Below are 15,195 nucleotides of genomic sequence, written 5' to 3'. Positions count from 1 at the left end.
GGTGGTCAGGGTGGCTGACCTAATTGACACGGCATAGTATCCCAACTGCGTAGAAGTTCATTCTGTTGATCACTGGATTGTCTGGTCCAGACTCAATTATTTACAGATCGACGCGATGTAGCTGGCATGTTGCATTAAACAACAAAGCATATACCTACACGGATGTTGGACAGATTATAGAAATAAATATGATTATGAGGCTTTAGGTGACTTTTCAAGCTACTTCATAATTCACAAGGCCTCATTCATATCAATTACTATCAAGACCGGGAGCTAACCCTAAGACGCTGTAGATCGTTGTGCCTAGTTGCGCTCCTATAAAGCGTGTCAAGGTCTAATGAACATGAGCTCGAATCACAGTTTTCGCACATAGTATCATCTTCCATATTCTTGCTCGTTGGTTTCCAGAAATATGTCAGAGATTCGTTACAGATCGGACTCTCTTCTCGTGTTACCTGACACCCCAGGCATGCCTGAACTGCTATTTGTATCAAAGGTTGCGCTACAAACAGCTCCCCCGTTCGATATCATAGGTCAGACTATGGAGTTTAAATTCCAGTTCGATATTGTTGTAGCTATGTAACGACATGTGCGTATTCAGTCACGTTGGGGGGCGGTGGGGTAGCCTAGTGGTTAAAGCGTTCGCTCGTCACGCCGAAGACCCGGGTCCCACATGGGTACAATGTGTGAAGCCCATTTCTGGTGTCCCCCGCCGTGATATTGCTGGAATATTGCTTAAAGCAGCGTAAAACCAAACTCACTTAGTCATGTTTGCTGTTGAGCATATAAAGATTACACAAAATCTAATGTCTGTAACCATATGTCTGCGTTAGTTTTTCAGATTTTATGCTCGTTTGTGCAACATACAGCGCTGTGGGGATGCCGGATTTTTTGTTTGTTGCCTTACGCCGCACTCTGCAGTAATATTCCACTTATACGACGGCGGTCAGTAAATAATCGAGTCTGGGCCAGACAATCCAGTGATCAACAATATGAGCATCGATCTACGATCTGAGATACGATGACATGTGTCAACCAAGTCAGCGAGCCAGACCTACCCGATCCAGTTTGTCGCCTTATACGAGAACCATGGGTTACTGAAGATAATTTCTAACCTGGATATTAGCGGGTTTATCGTCATGACCTACTGACAAAAAAAAAACAGAAAGGAAAAATTACTTTGATATACTTTATTATTATATTTTATTTTGATATACTTAATATCATTTACAGTATGTACTCACTGGGACGGAATAACAAAAAGAAAGGTGTGACATAAAGGACATTACACTATCCTACTATAACAGTTTTGCCAACGATCCAACAACACTTTACTGTGTATATTTCGCTCAATTCATATCATAACAATTCATCGATATGGTCGTTTGCTCATTGATAAAGGTATTTAAACGTTCCTAAGGTTATATCGTTCCTCAAACAATGCAGTGACAACTCTAGTCAACACTCAGTGGTAATATGATGCGCTTCCCTATTCAGGTGAGAAGCAGTGTGTACGATACAGGCGTCACGTGGTGACATGCCGCTCAGACGAATGAATTTCAATATACTTAAACCCATTCAGGTTAAAGGGCCGTATAAACGTATGCGTGCGTGCTGGGCTCGGCTGTGCTGCAAAGTGATCGGCCCAGGACATACCATGCCGCAGTTCAACGCTCACACTCAGACACATTGTGCTGACTCCGAGCCGACTTTGTGCCTGATAACAAATATCATCTTTCACGTCTTTATGAATTACGCGGCCTGATATCTCTATCCCCAAACACTGCGCTCTCCCACAGACGTGCTCGGGGTTGGATTCAGGGTATCAGTTATCATGTTGTAGTTTCTTTGTCGTAAATTGTTTAGCATCGCATTTGAGTCGTTTGTTGATGAAATTTAGGCTTGTCTATTCTCATTAAAATGCATCTTAGTTTCGCTACAGATACACAGAGATCAGTGCATCCATATTTTAAGCTTCGATCTTTCAAAATTTTGGTTTTACATATCTCGATTTTCGGACACCACTTATTAAAGAGATATCAAAGATGGTCTCAGAAAAGCTGCGTGATGCTGATTGTCAGGCGCGGTAACAACAAATTCCATCTTTTCACGCTTTTGGGGCCGTCAAAGAGGGGACATGTCACAAATGATCAAGACGCAGTTATGTGTGTGAATATGCCACGCACTTGAATGAATCTTAGATAAGATGAATCTATGAGTTACTGTTCGTAGCATTATATTGCTTCAAAACTTCAGTTTACATGTCAACAAATAGTGCGTAGGTTAATAACGGGTAGCGTGATATGAAATTTGCCCAGATTATCACCCTCGATCAGCAGCAAACCCGTACGCGAAGGATCTACCACAGTGTACTGCCCGGGATCCGCGTTACTTTGCTATGTTAATAACGTTATTCCCCGGATCTCTGTTGCATCAAGTTCTGAGTTACTTCTATGTGGAGTTATTATCGTTTCTGAGATCCCACGTTTTGTAATCCGTTTTCAAACATACGCAAGCACATTATCTTCTCGCTGTATTCCCGGAACATGTCCTCTCCGATCAGGCCAACGAGACGTCCCTGCAAGAGAGAAAGTATCAATGATGTGAAACAAACCTTACGTAGTTGTACTATTTCACGGAGAGTATACCTACACATCATGTTTAAAGATTGTACTTACACTTAAATCAAGAGGCTAAATCTGTCCACATTGCAGCCATCTGTTGTAATCTGAATCATTTCATATTTCGGCCTGTTATATTCGACCGGGAATATATATTTTACAGGATGAACACGACATACTATGGTGCATATATCAATACTCATTATCATATTCTTACTCGAAATTCGAAATTCGAAAACCCCAAAGATCCGGGTAAGAATTGGTCTTCAACAACCCATGCTTGTCGTAAGAGGTCACTAACGGGATCGGCTGGTCAGGCGCGCTGATTTGGTTGACACATGTAATCGTATCCAAGCTTGTGTAGGTTATGCTGTTGATCACTGGATTGTCTGGTCCAGACTCCATTATTTTCAGATCGCCGCCATATAGCTGGAATATTGCTAAGTGTGGCGTTAAACGACAACCGACCTTCTAATATCGAAACATATATATATACTTATGAGGCTCACTATTCCTTTTTGACATTTTGTTGTTTTGATCGTATTGGGTTTTGTGAGCGAAAACTATTTCTTCATAACATGGATCCGTATTGACCTCTGACTAAGCAAATACTATTTCTCAACATACTTGTGTAGTCTTGAGTTTTATTTAGTTCTTTGTTGCGTTTGCATTCAAATCAATAACATATTGAGCAGTTTTACAAAGGAATTACATTGAAACTATTGCATAACATTATTATTCGTTGTGTGTCCAGTTCGTCGAAACATTCTACAGTGTACCCTGTTTACGTTGTTCTGTCTCTACCTTCAGTTTCTCTGCATCTTGAACGGAATCCAGGATGGAGTAAGCCCCGCCTGAATTTGTCCTCTCCCAGTCCCTTAGCACAGTCTCTGTTCAAATACAAAGCATTAGAGATCATATTCACTATCAGCAATGGATCATTTCATTTCTCTGATTTTCAGTGAGTGAGCATGGTTTTGCGCCGCTTTTAGAAATATCCCAGCAATTATAACGGCGAGGGACAGCACAAATGGCCTTCACAGATTTTACACATATAGGGAATCGCACCCCTACCTTCGGCGTGACGAGCGAACGCTACCACACAGCCCCGATTTTCAGTGTTTAAGCAGTCTATAATGAATGGTGTTGCTAAAGGAGGCTGTCTCAATAGGGTCAGCCTAGTGTCAACCCAGCTACTCTTACAACTTTGCCTACCCAGACCCCGACCCACCAACACTAACATGCACGCACGCACGCACGCACGCACGCACTACAAAACATAACTACAGCCCTGGTCACGATTACATCGTATCTTATTTCCAATTAATCTACAAAACGATTTCAATTAACGAGAATGTTCTTGAATAGGAAATAAGATATTACGAGTGGCTGGGTGCCAGGAAGTATTACTTTCATTCCGTCCACTGCTATGTGATACAGCACGTACATGCATCTATTGTTCAAATGATGTTACGTGGCATGTGTAATTTCATGAACGATGGATCTTCTTCTCTAGAATCCCAAATGAAATGGGTTCCTAATAGTCACATATTTGGATAAAGAGTGAGTGAGTGAGTTTAGTTTTACGCCGCACTCAGCAATATTCCAGCTATATGGCGGCGGTCTGTAAATAATCGAGTCTGGACCAGACAATCCAGTGATCAACAGCATGAGCATCGATCTGCGCAATTGGGAACCGATGACATTTGTCAACCAAGTCAGCGAAACTGACCACCCGATCCCGTTAGTCGCCTCTTACGACAAGATAGTCGCCTTGTTATGGCAAGCACATGGGTTGCTGAAGACCTATTCTACCCCGGATCTTCACGGGTCTTGGATAAAGAACTACAGTGGTAAGACTCACGTCTGTAAAACCTGTATCTGGTTCAAGATAAATTCGGCATCTATTGCTGAAATTGTAAATAAAAAAGATGAATTCTCCATCACATATGACTTCTTCCTTTTAGAGTAATTTGAATGATAGTTCTATATTAGATTCTTGAGAGGCATTTAGAAGATGGAGAATATATAAGACAAGTTTATAGATGGCAACTTCATATTTATTGTATAACACATATATACATATAGTTCTGTATCTCTTTTATGTAATAAAAATGAAAATATCATTTTCATCGGTATTGAATTGATGAATTATTAAGTAAAGTATAATCCATATTAGAGTAAGATTTTCGGTGACATGACGAAGAAACCCTTGACAAATGAATGACAGACAGCAGGAGCCCATGTTCTAGCCCTTGCTGGGACAGCGTACGTTCAAGATATGAATAATATGAACTAACAACATAAGGTATCGATGGTTCCACAGGCTCTACTATTTGTGAAGGACAAATATGCTGAGAGAAACAAGCAAAGGAACACAGGAAACTTCAGGCGTGTCTTAAATATTGTCCAGTTTTCATCACCAGCTTTTGAATAGCGCTGTGGGAGAAAATCCGAGCATCAAAAAGATGCCATGAAGTGGTGTTCCCTTATTTGTTTCCTCGGTGTATTTCTCTTCAATCTCAGCTTTGAAATATACATTTTTGTTCCTTAAACTAGGAACCAAAATATGTTTAGGCCATCCATGTCCAATGAACTCTCTAATTTCTGTAAATATGGGTCAATTTTTCCAAAAGTATTATTTTGTATTTTTCAAAAATCCAGACGACAGAACGTTTATCAGTGTATTTACTCTCGAAAGGCACGTAGGTGGGATTTTCCATCGGCCTCGTCTTACTACGTATATTTCGTAGAGCTGTAAATATGCTATGCTGCAGACCTTTCTCAGTAGATGACCCCTGGCCTCCTGTACGATCAATGTCCAAAGCCGGCAAGATGGCTGAAGCTTTGAGGGTGCGCTGAAATATACACCAACTATATTAGGGATAATCACCTACATGACACTCACTAGCTTCTGATAATGAATGAATAAATGAATGAGCTACTTAATCGTATCAAGCAAACCTTGAACAGCAATCCGCGGTATTGCATCAATCAGCAGGTCTCTCTTACGATCAGCAATGGAGTGCAGGAGGCCATTCCATAAAGCGATCGTATCGCTAAGGTGGTTGTAACTGCCATACTTTAACATAGACAAGAAATGGAGAGCAGGTGTCTATTCCATAAAGCGATCGTATCGCTAACGTGGTCGTAACTGCCATACTTTAACATAGACAAGAAATGGAGAGCAGGTGTCCATTCCATAAAGCGATCGTATCGCTAACGTGGTCGTAACTGCCATACCTTAACATAGACAAGCAATGGAGAGCAGGTGCCCGTTCCATAAAGCGATCGTATCGCTAACGTGGTCGTAACTGCCATACTTTAACATAGACAAGCAATGGAGAGCAGGTGTCTATTCCATAAAGCGATCGTATCGCTAAGGTGGTCGTAACTACCATACTTTAAAGGTCACATGCAACCAAAAAATCAAACATAATTGAAACACAATTATCACTTATTCATGACATATAATATACATTGCTGGTTATGAAAAAACATATAAACAAAATTATAACCGTACAATCGCAAATCAAAAATTGCAAAATTGTGTACTTGGGTTTACTTCCCAAGAAACGAAGCAGCCGGGATACCGAACCCAGTCAGAGCGGGTGAGGGTGCACTCAAGTGTAACGGCTGGTTCATTTGCAGATGCCCTGACGGCTCATTGTGTGTGTACATATAGAGATGTTGGGTTTTGTAAATACATGCTCATTGTTTGTGTATAACATTTTACAATCAACAGACATCATAACATGTCATGTGTTCAAGTATCACACCTGTCTGTCTGTGTAATTACATAATGTGACAGAGACCGAACTCGGGCCATAAATCAATGCATTTTGTTTATGGTGTATAGCCTGATTGGTGTTAAGTTCAAATTGCATGTGGTCAGAGATAGCAGCTGTGTATTGAATATTGTCATTAGCAGACAGGCAGGCAGGCAGACACACAGGTGTCAATAAAACAAGACATTGAGTTTTGTCTGTGACAACGACATATCTATATCACAGTTAGAAATTCTGTCAAAGCTAAATAATGACATTGCTTTTAAGTATCGAACTGAGAAAGTGACTCGGTAAGAAGAACGTGTGGTGAAATAGACAAATGAAATTATATAAACAGTTAATTTACTGTCATAACATATAAAAAAGCTCGCGCCTGTGAGATATCAACAAAACATTAGAAAAATAGCTCACACCAAAGCCTTCGCCGAGTATTCACCGGACAGCCCGCTTCCAAGTTGCGCGAACCTATTTCACTGCGCACGTGCTATGAGCGCAGCCCAGCTGTTGAAACCAGTTTTCCCCAGAAAAGTCGGGGGAAAATTAGTGAAACGTTTGAACTCCGATTTCGCGCGGTTTTTTTCATCGCGTTATTTTTCAACTTTATAAGTTGAATTTGCATTTTTGACGATTTGTTTCGGTAAGTCCATACCGAAAGGTATCGGAATCTGCATGCGACCTTAACATAGACAACCAATGGAGAGCAGGTGCCCGTTCCATAAAGCGATCGTATCGCTAAGGTGATCGTAACTATCATACTTTAACACTGACAGCGCTACGATCGTTTGTTGAACGTGATACTGAAGAAGTACACGTACAAACTAGGCCATTCGAACGTTACGAACGCCTTGTGGATGGGGACCCTGACCACTAGTTTTGATTAGACCGCTCTACATTATTATTGTCTCTACATAGTATGAACACTCACATCCTGAGAATCAACCATCACACCCATTAATCCCCGCATTACTGACTCCATGACGGCTGCATGGCTTGGGTCCTCCTTCAGGTTCAGCTCAATCGCCTCCTCCTTAACCCTCATCGCAGGAAGGTATTTGTTCGCTTTGACAGTTTCGCTGATATCCGAGGGCGAAGGTCGGCCCAACCTCTTCCTGTGCAGCAGTAGAGAGTCTTTAGGAATGCGAATATCATGTTCTCCGAAGCATGGAGGAGGGTTCAGCTCTGCCGTCGTGAACATCTTGGAAACGTCTACACTTGAGTCATGTGTTCCCCACTTGGTCCTGAACTTGAATTTCTTCATAATTATCATGGGCTGAAAATAGGAGAGTGAGCAGTAGGGTAGCATAGAGGTTAAAGCGTTCGCTTGTCAAGGTCTTATATGCTTTCCAAATTGGCAATATGATGCTGACAAAGCAAGAAGAATTTTCAGGGTTTCGAATCCTTGATCATAGACTTCTTGCAACACTGCACAGCCATGGTAAGTGGCGCTCCCTAGACACTTCGGTCGCCAGCGTAAACTTGGCACTTTTGTATCTGCCCAGTTTGCAGACAATCGTATGTGTACATACACTTTGAGTGTTGTTTCCGAATTCCTTGACTGGTCTACGGTCTAGCAGCTGTTCAGCACTTGGTCGTTCATCCGGGTCCTTGTCCATCATCGACTTCACCAGTTGACGCAGCCCATCACTGTAAGATGTATGTATCAAAGGAACCTATGACAGAGGAACGATGACATTTATTCTTCCTGGTGTTCTGGAAACGGTTTAAAATGTTTATCATTTTGGTTTACTGTTAATACAGTTTACCTACTTTGCCAGAGACGATTGCAAAAACGAGGCATGACATATCTGGGGCGCTGAAAGCATGTTCTCCTGCCGCGATCTCGTACACCACACACCCGAAACTCCAGATGTCGGTCTGAAATAAAAGTGTGAAGATAAGGGACTTGCCAAATGGTTTGGAAGAGCCGAACATTTTTAGCAGGACCTTCAAATATGCATATTTCTTTGTTAGATTTTCACCTTTCATTTTTACTGTTGCTTTTGTTAATTTGTTTTACATGTGTTTTTTCGGAGTTGTAACCTACGACCAAATAAATATTGTTTTCAGTGACAGAGAAACATAATATTCTGTTAAAAGTCCCTGGAACAAACTGATCCCAGGACCCTGGGACAGAGGTATATTTTGCAGAAAGACCCCAAGGACAGAGGTATATTCTGCTGAAAGACCCCAGGGACAGAGGTATGTTCTGCTGAAAGACCCTGGGACAGAGGTATATTCTGCTGAAAGACCCTGGGACAGAGGTATATCCTGCTGAAAGACCCTGGACAGAGGTATATTCTGCTGAAAGACCCTATACAGAGGTATATTCTGCTGAAAAACCCAGGGACAGAGGTACATTCAGTTGAAAGTGCCTGCTGAAAAGCTATCCCGCGAAACCAGGGCCCTACAAAACAATAGTTTGACGTCACAAGTTGTATATAAAGTTAAGGAAGAGAGCTACCTTGTGGTCGTATCCTTTCATCTGGAATATCTCGGGACTCATGTAGAACGGGGTTCCTGCCATTGTTAACGCCATGCCCATTCCTTTATCGAGGACCCTACAATGAGAATGTTCACTGTTTTGTCAACGTTCTTGTGCTGAATCGACCTCCAACACCAGCCCCGCGTATACTGTATCATAGGTGTGCCATGCAATCCTAAATGTATTGTTTCCAGACATCAAGAGTGTTCGAAGTACATTGTATTCATACCTTGCAATACCGAGGTCCCCCAGTTTGATGTCCCCCTCAGCAGTGAGGTAGATGTTTTGGGGTTTCAGATCTCTGTGTAGGATCTTCATCTGATGCAAGTACTGCAACATAGTTTCCCGGCACACGATAAGTAATTGTAAATTCTGGGAGTTCTATAACCCATGAATAAAAAGTATCAGTGGCAGAGAAGTGGTTGTAAGTTTTCACAAAACCTAACTCAGTCCTCACCTCTGAACTCAGTTAATAATCATATAAATATCCACATCACTCCAGATGCATTATGCCAGGAAGGTGGGGGTGGATTTCAGCGTCTGTTGATCATGCCGAAGGCCCTGGTTCGATTACCTACATGAGTATTTCGCAGAGATATACAGTAGCTAAAACCACACTCGTCCACTCACCGCTAATGCTGAAGCCGTCTGATACACCCAACACACGATCAAGTCTTCAGGCAGTTTCCCATTGGAGTCTTCCAGGAAGTGTGACAGATCCCCGCCCTCGCAGTACTCCGTGAAGATGAATAGGGTGGACCCGTTAAAGGTGGACGCCACGTACCGCACCACGTGATCATGGTCCAGCTCTCGCATCAGATTGGCCTCCCTCTCGGCACTGGCCCTCTCTTTTGAGTCTGCTCTTGACAAATCCACAGTTTTCAGGGCGAACTGACGATAGGGAAAATAATGTCTTTATGAGCGACTGATCATGAGGCACTGGTTAACAATGTGACAATTACAATACTTTGGGGCTAAAGGTAGCTATTGAGTGACAATTGCAAAGGCTGCTTTTCAGCAACTTACATCGACGTGCTGTTTCCGGGGGCGCATGCAGGGGTTTGTGTGTTTATTTCTATTGGTTAGGGGGAGGGTGTTGTTTTCTTACGTACATGAGTCATACCTGGTCGTTATATCACTGGTGATATGTTCACAAAGTGGCCATTAGATCGTGATTAAAGTCATGTTTTCCTGCACTTGGGGATTGCTTCACTTCTTACACATGGCTTCTTCACATCCGCACTTGGGACAAAGGCGGCCCTTTCGTCTCAGTTTGTCTGGACAGCCAACATAGTCTGCGTCCCTTGGGCGTGTCCGAAACCTTTGATTCTGGGTTCGAATCCCACATTCGCCATGATTTTATTGTGTCATGGCCTCGTATACCAGTATATTGCAGAGTGTGCCACACAGTCAGGATCGTGTTTACCCAAACAGGATTGTTTAAGACACTCGTGGCATAGATAAAGCATAGCTACGTGCGTTTCAGCATTAACTCCAAATCGGGTGTATACTTTTGCCCGATAGTGAAATCCAACACGACTGCTTGTTGAAGGAGGAGTACAACAGTGTATGGTTGTAACACACAACTGAGTGAAGCTGTCGTATCTTTTTTTTAAATACATGTGAATTCAACGTCACACAGAGTTGCGAAATCATAAAAGTTTGATGTATGATATGGTTTATTTATGCTAAATTTATAATATTTATGTCAACAATCGGATGTTCAATTTCTCAGACGAGAATCAGAATGTGTACGCATTTATACTACCATCACCCATTTAGGTATACATATATTTATACGTGTTTACTACTGTTAACCATTTTTTATTCCCAACCAATGCAATTGAATTACATCATAAATTAATTTAATGGTTATTACCAAGTGATCTAAAATTTCTTAATTTCCAAAAATAAGTTGCACAGTTAGTGACATTTTTTAAAATATGTTCGAATTATATTTTTAAGCTCTCGAGATTGAAGATAAAAAAACACACAAAAGATGACCTTATTTTGGTTGATATCTAGTGCGGCGGTTCACCATGCAGGGTCGTCCGGGGCTTTGGAATCGAACGTAAGTAGAGATTGTAGGGATAAACATTCACTTGTGTCTGGACAACATGTCCACATAACTGAGAATAACTACTATGTACCTGTTGTGTTGACACACACACTGCACCAGCATGAAACACGAACACCGGGAGATAGGGGTGATCATGAGTACTGAAGGGAAACAACTATTGTGATAGCGATAGTCTGTTGAAACATAACATAGCATGTGTTTAATTATTGCTTATGTTTGCATTGGTGGATCCAGAAGGTAGGTGGGGTCCGAACCACCACCCCCTCTTTGAAAAATGACTTAAGACCACATTGAAGATTTTTTTTTGCGTTGACGGAGCCAATGGGGGGTTCAGGGGGTTTTAACCCCCTCACACACACACACACACACACACACACACACACACACACACACACACACACACACACACACACACACACACACACACACACACACACACACACACACACACACACACACACACACACACACACACCCCTTTCAAAATTCCTGGATCCGCCCATGGTTTGTATGTCTGTTTGTATTGTACTCTCTGTTTTAACATGTCATATACCTCTGCTGTACACAAAATTCCCTCCTTGGGTAATAAAGTATTATTTTATCTTATCTTATCTTATCTTATCTTATACTATTGCGACCAACTATTTTCTCCTTGAATTGTCTCACTTTGGAGTCATTTCTCAAATGAATGTATAGTTTATATGAAATTAAAACAAGTTGAAGTAATTTCGGTCTCTTTTAATAACTGACAAGAAACTTGAAGCACAGATCAAGTTAACACTTAAAACATAAACTTATTGTTATTCACAATTTCGAACTCCTAGTCACATGCCGTGTTTGCCACCATGTTTGTTTAAGAGGTAACAGGGGCAGATCACTCCAAATCAAAGTGAATTTCCTGTATTTGGCGCTGCGCATTTATCTACGGAAGTCAATTACTAAGGTATCGATAGTCACAGAAACTATCGATGCATCGATAGTTTTTCGTTTCTACCATCGATTAATTGCTTTCGGAGCCGCAACAATTGCAATCTATCGATAGTTCGATGCATCGCTACAGCACTGCCGGGAGATACACTGATATGTCAACCGAAGGGGGTGTGTGTGTGTGTGTGTGTGTGTTCCCACTTTCACGCGTCCAGTCAACCATGACAAAGAGGCCAGTAGCAGATCACCGTACAGCAGGCATTCGACGATCACTTCATGGGAATTGTGTCCTGTTTGGAATGTATGTTGCTATTTCTATTTCAAGCGTGTACACATTCCACAGCATTGATTTTCATTTGTAGGTTCTCTCTTGGCACTGGTGCATGTTTGGCCGACCACAACACCCCAAACAGTGAGTCAATGTTGTTTTATGCCGTTGTATGCACCAATCCAGCAATATAACGGCAGGAGACAGCAGAAATGGGAAGGGGGATCGAAGCCAGGTATTCAAATTCAATCCGTTCAATCAGTCAAGGGCATATATTCTTTGCATAACAAGAGAGCAGACGCTATCACCATGGACACAGATCTAGGATGTTGTTACTTCGACTCGAAGTCATGGGGACCGCCTCCGTGGTGTAGTGGTTAGAGCGTCCGCCCGGAGAGCGGAAGGTCGCGGGTTCGATCCCCGACCGCATCATACCAAAAGACGTTAAAATATGGTACTTGTTGGTCCCTGCCTGGCGCTCGGCACTAATGGGTACAACAAGGACTGGTCGGCTCGGAGTCAGTATAATGTGTCTGAATGGGGTATTCATGCTTCACTGCGGCATGGTATCTCAGTGGGCTAGCACTATAAAACCAGCAAGTCTTGGCTAGTACAAGCAGCCCCACATACACATACACACGCATGCACGTCGTCATATTAGCGAAATATTCTCAAGCACGACGTAAAACCCAATTTCACCTCACCTCGCCTCGAAGTCATGGAAACTTCATATCCGCACCTGCATGGTCGAACTGTCTGTCACGACGAGAGGGGCGGACATGGCCAGTACACGTTGTGCTCACACAAATATCAAGGCACATGTGTTCGTCTGTTGATTAACGCCGAACTCAGTAATATTACAGTTATAGAACGCGTAAAACGTCAAACAATTATATGAAATTAATCGAGTCTGAACCAGACAATCCAGTGACTGACATCAGGATCATCACGACATGCATGGGTTGCTAAAGACCTGGGAGCCGTTGTACAAAACAACCTTAGCGCTAAGGTTACCTTATTTCTTTGTTAAGGTATGGGAGTTACGGTCACCTTAGCGCTAAGATCGCTTTGTGCAACGGCACCCAGTTCCAGGCTAGTTCTTCAGGGCTCCGAAGGCACGTGACAACAGGTATAACCAATCAGGATTTTAAAGCATTGCCAGCATTTACGTCATACTTTCTGTGAGATAGTTATTGTCCATATGAGAAATAATTGGTAATACAATGAATTTCTTTTCAATTATGCGTTCTGAGGGAAAACGAATTTATAACACGCTACATTTCTCAATCAGTTTTTGACATGCCAAAGAAATCGAGCTATTTTAACACTTTACTACACAAAAAAAAACAAATCGGGATATAACATATGGGAGCTATAGATTTTATGAGAAACAGGGTTTTCTATTCCAATGGCAAATAAACACATTCACAGTTAGTGTACAGTATATGGCCATAAGTGAGTCATCATTTGTGAAATTCCCACTGACCTGCATGTTAATTAACTCTTGCAAGAATAATTTTCATAAATTTAGTTTGGGTCGAATTACTTTCAATACTTATCTACCAGCTGCAAATACACATAATTCCTATTCAATTTTCCTATGGTTATAAGAAAACTGCAACTATTAAAACAACAAATATTAGACATACCAATCAGGTTTGACGTGGCTGTCTATGGGATAGATTAAAATTAAGTTGTACTTATGGTGCTTAATCGGGTGTCATTCGATAACTAATCAACGGTATGTACTACTGTTACCAAAGTTTCCTGATCAAGTTTGTTGACGCGGTGTCGATCTTCAACACAACGCCTTGTGAATTATACTTAACTAATGGAAGACAAGCGGACTGGGTATCTTACCCAATGTTCCGTGATCAAGTTTGTTGGCGCAATGCCGATCTTCAACAACGTATTGTGATATATACTTGAGTAATGGAGGGTCTGACACCTGCCTGTGGCTTGTATCGACCTTCACTTCACACAGTAGTTGGCCATAAGTGAGTCATCATTAGTGATATCTCGATAGACTTACATGTTAATTAACTGTTGCAAGAATAATTTTCATAAATTGAGTAGAAGTCATTTTATTTTGATATTTTGCACACATCTTTGAAATCATCTTCAGCTACGTGTACATAATTTTCTTTCATCTATCCGTTGATTAGTTATCGAATGACACCCGATTAAGCACCATAAATACAAAATTCTAAGGACAAAATATGTTCTAGGTAATGTAATAAACGCACACGCACACACACACACACACGATTATTTCGCCCGCAATTCATTTAAGAAATAACTTCAAACACATTAAGAGAATCTGTAGTTTCGTCAAAAGGAAGTCCATGAAACAAACAAACAAATAATGATAGTTGTAATAATATTCCCTCTTTAAATTACATCCTATATATACACATGTGTGCAGTATGCAATCAAAATGTTCACATAAATCTGTTGGTGATTTACCTCCATGTGAAGTCACAAATCACGCTCAATATCAAGTGTACAGGCGAGTACCAACATCGTTTGGTTTTAACTGTTTGCACACAATTTTAGTCATCTCGGAGAAGGCAAGTCCAGAGAGGTACAAGACTTTGCTGTATACCACTTTGGTGAGACCCACTAGTACAGGGATGGCGCCATCAAACCAAGGATCAGAATCAAGACTTTGGTAACAGTAGTACATACCCATTCCGGTTCTGTCTTGTGTTTGATGAGGTACACTGTTCCAAACGCCCCCGTCCCCAGCTCCCTGACGATCTTGTAGTCCGACTCCATGGTATCGAGGGTACTGAGACTATTCTACCCTAATCCGACGAACTGCACGCACGGAGCTATGTTTTACGGTACTTCCGGGTACGGGCTCAGTAAATCGCACAGATAGTATTTGAGTCATTGCTTTTATCTACCATTACAGATCTATGAGCCAGGCGGGTAAATAACTCCCCACTTTAACTTCGTCTTTATGGGTGAAGAAATGCCTACGTTTTTACCGGATTTACCCTATAGATGCTACCATGTGTGTACTT

The 15,195-nt window shown here is 41.6% G+C and overlaps 1 protein-coding gene across 1 annotated transcript; it reads right to left on the bottom strand.

The window, feature by feature from the left end:
- Window positions 1–4,481: 4,481 nt before the first annotated feature.
- Window positions 4,482–14,944, bottom strand: LOC124284933 (serine/threonine-protein kinase Nek4-like). Its single transcript, XM_046721066.1, has 9 exons — window positions 14,855–14,944; window positions 9,522–9,782; window positions 9,121–9,221; window positions 8,871–8,967; window positions 8,177–8,284; window positions 7,936–8,079; window positions 7,335–7,679; window positions 5,314–5,479; window positions 4,482–4,531 (listed from the first exon to the last, which is right to left on the bottom strand). The coding sequence occupies exons 1-9, from the start codon at window positions 14,942–14,944 to the stop codon at window positions 4,482–4,484; spliced, it is 1,362 nt and encodes a 453-aa protein (XP_046577022.1).
- Window positions 14,945–15,195: the final 251 nt, after the last annotated feature.

The sequence above is a fragment of the Haliotis rubra genome, unplaced genomic scaffold (genome assembly GCF_003918875.1).
Source record: "Haliotis rubra isolate DU_JTF1 unplaced genomic scaffold, ASM391887v1 Scf349, whole genome shotgun sequence".
In the NCBI taxonomy this organism is placed as follows: domain Eukaryota; kingdom Metazoa; phylum Mollusca; class Gastropoda; order Lepetellida; family Haliotidae; genus Haliotis; species Haliotis rubra.
Note: the sequence above shows the minus strand (reverse complement) of the source record. Positions and strands in the feature narration are given on the sequence as shown.

Bases quoted from the DNA above. Each gene is read 5' to 3' on its own strand.
- LOC124284933 (XM_046721066.1), bottom strand. From the start codon at position 14,944: ATGGAGTCGGACTACAAGATCGTCAGGGAGCTGGGGACGGGGGCGTTT. The intron at 9,783-14,854 runs GTATGTACTACT...CCCTATCGTCAG, and splicing joins ACAAGACAGAACCGGAATGG to TTCGCCCTGAAAACTGTGGA. The intron at 8,285-8,870 runs GTAGCTCTCTTC...CTTTTATTTCAG, and splicing joins TGAAAGGATACGACCACAAG to ACCGACATCTGGAGTTTCGG.